This window comes from Anarhichas minor, unplaced genomic scaffold, assembly GCF_050575085.1.
Source record: "Anarhichas minor isolate MPS153535 unplaced genomic scaffold, ASM5057508v1 ptg000058l, whole genome shotgun sequence".
Lineage (NCBI taxonomy): Eukaryota > Metazoa > Chordata > Actinopteri > Perciformes > Anarhichadidae > Anarhichas > Anarhichas minor.
In genome coordinates this window covers 12,470,293-12,477,730 of record NW_027466504.1, presented here as the reverse complement: position 1 = coordinate 12,477,730, position 7,438 = coordinate 12,470,293, and the positions used below count along the sequence as shown (strand labels likewise).

At 42.6% G+C, this 7,438-nt stretch overlaps 1 protein-coding gene across 1 annotated transcript; it reads right to left on the bottom strand.

Moving 5' to 3' along the window:
• Positions 1 to 1,192: 1,192 nt before the first annotated feature.
• Positions 1,193 to 6,592, bottom strand: LOC142933078 (uncharacterized). Its single transcript, XM_076077230.1, has 10 exons — positions 6,298 to 6,592; positions 5,537 to 5,672; positions 5,280 to 5,390; positions 5,021 to 5,153; positions 4,426 to 4,604; positions 4,182 to 4,255; positions 3,934 to 4,096; positions 3,749 to 3,831; positions 2,974 to 3,164; positions 1,193 to 2,651 (listed from the first exon to the last, which is right to left on the bottom strand). The coding sequence occupies exons 1-10, from the start codon at positions 6,416 to 6,418 to the stop codon at positions 2,163 to 2,165; spliced, it is 1,680 nt and encodes a 559-aa protein (XP_075933345.1). The 5' UTR covers positions 6,419 to 6,592; the 3' UTR covers positions 1,193 to 2,162.
• Positions 6,593 to 7,438: the final 846 nt, after the last annotated feature.

The following is a 7,438-nucleotide window of genomic DNA, read 5'->3' as shown; positions in this document are numbered from 1 at the left end:
CCACACACACACACACACACACACACACACACACACACACACACACACACACACACACACACACACACACACACACACACACACACGCGCACACACACACACAGGCTCTAAACAATGGCAATACTGAAATCTCAGTCCTCTGCTGGATTGATAATTACTAAGAAACAAATCCAATGACATTCACATACCCAAAGAGAAAGGACTACTATTGCTGCCATCAGTAACACACCAATGACATGCACTCGAAGAATGCTGATGTGAACAGACTCTGATAGAAGGAAGGAAATAAAGACAGTCATGCGAGTATTACTTGCCATGTCATCTCGGATGGGCAGACCAGACGACTCTCAGTCTGGAGAGAAACTCTCTGTGCTACACAAGAAAGCATCACAGTCCCAAGCAGCTGCTGTGATACTGCTTTACAGAGAAATATAACTTATCATATACGATGATCTCCTGCCGTCCTCCTTCTCTAAATGTTTCAGTCTGTCTCTCACTAAGGAAGTGAGCTGCCTTGATGGAGAAGTGAAAATGCCTGACTTCTGTGTAAAAAAAGTTGTTGGATGGTGTTACTGTACATTTCCCCCACTCACAAGAGGGTAAAAATGAATGCTCTGGCTGTTCGTGATTTGAGAATGTAAATCAAGAGGGACGGTCACAAGCTTTGAAAAAAACGCATCTAAGCACAAGTAGTGTACTTAGGTACAGTTTGGACATACTTGAGTATTTACATTTTATGCTACTTTATACCTCTACATTTCAGAGAAAAATATTGTACTTTTTACTCCACTAGGTTTGACACTAAAAGTTACTTTCACCATAAAAGCATATCATATGAAATCATGCAGTACTACTACTGTATACAAAGTATCTGAAATTGGCTCCACATTGACCAACTACAACATTTAAATGCTCTTACGTGTATGAATTATGATGAAAACAGAATAATACACATTATATACCATTATACAATAATACAAAGGGATTCTGCATAATGAGTACTTTTACTTTTGATACTTTAAGCACATTTTGCAGATTATACTTCTGTACTTTTACCTAAGTTAACTTTTTGAACTTGGGAGTTCAACTTGGATCATTTTTAGACTGTGATATTTCTACTTTTACTTCAGTAAAGTATCTCAGTACTTCCACCACTGTGAAAGATAAATAAGAAACATTCTACTTTTACAAATTTCAGTGATGTTTTTTATTCAGCATATAAACATCATGGCACAAATGAGGTATCATCTTGGAAACCAAAAGAAATTGTGTAACCACATTAGTACATATATAAAATAGATATAATAACACTGATCCAGGGACAGAACAATACAGTAACAGCAGTCACAGGCTTACATGCGCTCATCTTAACCTCTCCATATGCATGACAGGCAGTACAGTAGACACTAAATAAAATCACATGACGTAGCCTCTCACATAGTCCAGACACACCAGCCTCTGAGGGATGTGGGGAACATCATCTATAATCTGGAAATATAGCCCCGAGGGGAACAAAGGAAATGAGTGCGTTTAATTGAAGGCATGAAAAGAGCATGTCTCATTAGTGAGAGCAGAGGAAGTGTCATGGCTCAAATGACTGGGAGCAGGTCAGAGAGGTAATGACATTATGTCAGGAACAAAGTATTTCAGTGCACGTTACCATTATCACTAATCACAGGACTTGCTAATGTTATGAGTAGCCTACACAAATCTTCACAACTTTGAACAGTGCTTTTTACACCACGACACACTTTTCTTCAAAACAAATATAACAATGACATTTAAAAAAATGAAGCTGATGTAGAACATGAAAACAGGTGTAAATGTGAGCATTCATTCAGAGGTGTTCCCTGCTAAAACACAGTTTTGGAATCAAGTACTGCACGACACAGAACAATGCAAACCAACAAGTTAATGTGAACACTGATACCTTTAAAAGTATTCTGTGAGGCTTCTAAAAACTAGGTGAACATCGAAACTCTTATCCTGCTCGACACAAATCCGCTGACTAATCTATTCTGTAGCCTACTGTATATTAAAATAGAATATTGAGATTTGACCAAATTTTACATTGAAGTACATGATGGCGTTAGAGACTCTGTGAACGGTGAAGCAAGTGAGCGATGACACAAACCAGCTGGATACAAGACAAACTGACATTTTCAAATGTCTATGGCAATTTTGTCCTCTCTTGATTGTCCTCTTCCCACCCGTCTTCGACCCTCCAGCAGAAACGACAGCACTATAGCCCAGCGCTGCCCTACTGACCTCTGCCGTGCGGAGCTTTCACACTGTCTGAAGTAGGTGGTCGTTCCTGTGGCCACGGACTCAAACTGCTCAACCAGTAGCCACACCTCCCAAAACACCGTCAGTCCATTCATTGACACCAATACCACGACCCAGAACTCCTCCCCGAACAATGTCAGCCACGATGACAAGCCGTGATGGCTCGCGGGCATCCTGCCGTACAGGTAACTTGTTGCCGTGGCAATAAAAAGCAGGTGGGCAATCACCATGGAGAGGATGAAGAAGAGGAAGACGCGGTGGTTACCGCGGCCGACGCACCGGTTGAGGAAAAGGCAGTGGTGGTCGTAGTCTTTGATGCACATCTCACACAGCTTGCAGTGTTTAGTGTAGTCGGGCGGAAACAACTATGAGGAAAGCAAAGACACGGTGGGAGGAGAGCAACGTATTGTTGATGTGATGTAGCCCATGGACGAAAAAATGTGCATCTTTAAATTTACCGGCAACCGTCTTCACAAGCAGACCTTTCACTAATTGATGGAAATCACCGGGCTGTGACTTAATTGACATAAATATTTCATCCCATTAAATTGTCACAGCATTGATTCATTGCTTTTTGAAGGAACACACCAAGAGGAGAAGGGCTGTGTCTACATTTAGACCGAAACTGATAACTAGATGTATAGGTAGATATGGGGGTATGCTCTCTGACCCGCGTGAACGTCTTACCTCACAGTATGGACAGAACCTGTGAGGGCTCTGGTTGTCCTCCACCAGGTCAGCGATACAGGAGAACCGAGGATCTACATCTGCTCTGTCCAGTGTCCCGGGGTCCTGAGTCATAACCTTGCAGAGCAAAATGAGGACCAAGGAGAAGTGGACCATTGACACATGGACCAGAACACTGTTTGACCACACACATTCGAAAGGTTAAGGATGAACCATTGTCATTTCAATTTACAAAATCCTAGAATACATTTGTCTTACTATGACAGCACTGGCCATGTTGAAAAATGTTTTCAGGAAAGCTTGTGGAGTATCCAAAATACAAATGTTCTCCTTGGGGAGCATGGATAGGTCACTGCATAATAGACTTTAAATATTAATTGGGTACAAGTAGATAATGTGACTCGATGATGGCACAAGAGGAAAGGTCAAAGGATAATGAAAAACATTGGGATTTTCAACCTCTGGGGACTATTCACAGATAATTACATGAAAACCCCAACTTTCACTTGTTGGTCACAATGTTGCTTGACCTGAGGTTGGCACCATAATATTCAGATATCATCCTGTGAAGACCATTATAATTAAGGACCAAATTTTAAAGCAATCCGGCCTTTGGTTAATATATCCTTCTCCGAACCAAAGTGTTGGCTGGGCAGACAGACGAACCAACATTGACATCCTTATGCCCATACTGCTAGCAAGGCAAAAAAAGCCAGATTATACAGTAATATGCCTGGGCATGAGACTTAATGTGTGCTACATTTGTTAAGGATATTAGGCATCATCTTGCCATAGAAGCAGAGCAGGGAATGGAACAAGCCAGCTATGAGGGTTCCCAAGTAGATTGGGTTGGGTAACCTGGAAGGAAGACAGACGCTATCTCAACAAAGAGGTAAAACAAAACAGTCAAATGAGTTGACTTACTGATAAACATTTCACATGTAAAAAAAAAAGTCAAACCTTTGGTATGTGGTCATGCGGTGGTACTGTGTGAAGATGCTTCTGGCCAGCCAGGGGAAGAGCAAAGCGCAGGTTATCCCCCCGTAGCCTCCCAACATGGCTGCTATCAGCAGGATGACAGCTCCACTCAGGGTTGGAAAAAGCAGTGTCCAGTAATACAAAACTGGTGAGAAAAGACACATGATATAAACATACAAAGATGTGTGAAAAACTCAACACATAAACACACACTACAGAGGAATATTCACCATGAGACTCCCTGGGCTTGTGGTGTAGTGGCTCATGAATGTACCGACTCAGTAGCTTGGTGAGTTGCTGATGTCTAGAGAAAAATATATAGCAAAGTATTAATCAGCATCAGGATCCCAAGAGGAAGAAGTAATCTGTAAATGCAAACCTTCTGGATATCTGAAGGTACTGAGGGGTGTTTCTATCCCATACAGATCTGCTAGTCAGTGTTTTTCCAGATATTTCTACAGACAGCAGATTCACCTAAATGTTTTCCCCTGTTTGCTGAGGTCCAGTGGTGTGAGGCCGCTGTGGTTCTTCTGATAGAGCATCCTGCACCCTGTTCTCTGCAGCAGTGTCCAGCACACCTCCACTCCGCCCCTCTCTGCTGCAACATGAAGCGCAGTCGCTCCCTGCTGGTCGACTGCATCCACAGCACATCTCTGAAACACAAACAGAGGGTTGAGCTGCACAGCTGCTAAAAAAGATATCGGCACTGGTTCCAGTTTCACAAATGCATCTTACGGTTAAACTGATCTTTGTATGGATGCAATTTTTTATTTGAAAAGGTTATACTAGGTTGGGTACTGAGCTAATTTGCCTACAGTTTTATATGAGTGGTTGATGACAGCGACACTTAACCACATTGTAAATAAGAAGGATTGAGAACCAAAACGATGAGCTAAAAGTGACTAAAAGCAGTTAACAGTTGAGTAAAGTCATGGCACATAATTGCATGTTAATTCTCAGTGGGTGTGACAGCAATAGGTACCCTAACAAATCCTCCTCTATAAAGTTGTATCATACTCTTAGCAAACTGGAGCATGTGAGTGAGAGAGTAAAGGCCATCATAGCCTACCTGGTCTCTGAGCAAATACCGCACCACCTCTGTGTTGCCTGTGGATGCAGCCAGGTGAAGGGGTGTCACCTGGTACATGTCTGTGTCTGAAAACCGGAACATTCCTGTCTCCCACAAATAGTGCACTGCAACACTGGGAAAGATAATATAACAGTAAGTGCATGCATTTTTTTTACATATTTGTGTGTGACTGAGTATAGCCAAAGAAATACAAGACTAAAAACATCAAGGTTTGTAATGTGTCGTTTCATCTACTCACATGCTGCCCCCCGTGACTGCATGATGCAGTGAGGTTTTTCGCTGCCGGTCAATGAGACGCAAATCAGCTCCATACTGCATCATTTGGTGTATGATATAGATGTTTCCTTGCCTGATGGGAGTCAAAAGCACAAACTGTTATTACACTGGATCCAGCACAGAACAAAATGCATGATGCTCACACCATGACATTGTCCCATCGAGAATCCAGGCGTATTTATTTAACACTAGAGACCTAAATATGCAGCTACTGCTCACCTGCAGGCAAAATGAAAGGCTGTCTGTCCTGCGTCACATGTCACGTTGGGGTCAGCTCCAAAACTAAGGAAAAGGTCAACCAGGGAGCGGGTACCATGGAGGGCCGCGTAGTGGAGCGGGGTGAAACCACCCCAGCCTGGATGAAGACAAACACAAGCACATTACGGTCAGATCTGCAGTCTCTGTGACCAACAATATAAGCCTGACATAAATGCGCGGTCTGTCAGCCTGTTGATCGTTGAAACCCTCTGGAGTCCGGGGATAGAGTTGCCTTTGCTACAATGTGACTTTGCGCTGTGTTGTCACAGGATCTGTCCATCTACATCTGAGCCAGACCGTCTCACAGACGACGAGCTGCAGCAGGGTTAGCTTTCCCCTTGGAAATGTGACAAAATCACAGCAGGAGACACTGGAGCACGATAAAGTTTAAAGTGTTCCTTTGAAAATAGCAAGATAAAAAATTGGTAGGCTACTTGTTCAATGCTTTTCACAAAATGTTCACATTATAACATTCAATATACAAAATGTGAATTACAGACATACGACATAGGGATAACAAGTTTGTGCTCTTGTTCATCAGCAGTTTTCTGGCTTATAATACTGAGCAAATCAGGAAATACCATCACAGTGTAAGGCTAAAAACTACAGCAAACAGACAGGAACACAGTAGGAATAGTGGCCTGTAGTTTCACAAATATGTTGTAATTAAAAGAGCAACACTGACCAGATCAAGATTTTAATTGCATCTTATTCCACCTTACCTTTTATCCTGAGAACCGATCGGTCATTCTGAACGAACTGTATACACATTTCAATATTGCCTCTCTGTATACAGTCAAATATGTCTCCGCGGGTATCGGAGCACACAGGCATCGGATGCATTGTGATCGGTGCTCAGAGGCGGCCTGCTATTATTCCCACCGACAGAAACGGCAACGGAAACAAAAATCAGCTCCCAGGACGAAGCGCTACAACATCATAATGTAAAGTGAGAAAGGAGATCATCTTTCGCTTCAAATTAACGGGGATCTTTCATTGTGTAGCTAAACTGATCGAGGCAGACCACGCCCTGGACTCCTCGTTGGTTGCAGCGGGTCACATGACCGCTGACGTCATCCGCGTCAGCAAAACACTTGGGCCCTATAAATAAGATAACACCTTTTAATTTAATTAGCATCATGTCATGCTGGACATGGTAATATTGCGGAAGAATTAAAAAATATATATATTTACAGAAATGTTCAAACAAACAAAAAGGAAATATTTTGTAAGTAAACTCCTAGTAGGCAATAAATGCATTTATTATTTATTTTGCCAACGTTTACTTTCTTACTGCAACATGCGATACTAAAATTACAAATAAGCAGTGAGACTTGAACCTGCAGTGTCCAGAGACTGTTTGCGACGTCCGGGGCCTCTTTGCGACACTGGCTGCAAATCAGTGTTGTTGTTGTTTTTCGGCTCGGACGCGATACACGTCATTGTATCCATTGCGCGTGCTCTGCTGTCAGCTTATAAAAGTTAGTTATCACTGCTGCAACAATGCGACCGACTTAGCCGAAGCACCGAGGCGTATAATCGGCTCTAGACAGCACCGAGGAGAAGGTCTGCAGAGGGAATGACACATGGCTTGAGAATGAATGGTCACGCTCGCCATGCAGCTCGTGAGTGTTCAGAGGCAGAGTGTCTTCAACTTCAGCAGGTGATGGCAATTCCTGTGGCTGTCCTTTCTTTTTAGACATTTTGACTTGTCATACTAGGGGAGGAAAGTGTTTATAATCGATCACATTAATAAGACACTGCAGTTAGCATGCATTACACCATCGCAGGGAATCCGCAGAACAGCTAGCACCATTACAGCTGTGGCTGTCCTGATGAAATGTGTTCAGTAAACAAAAGCAC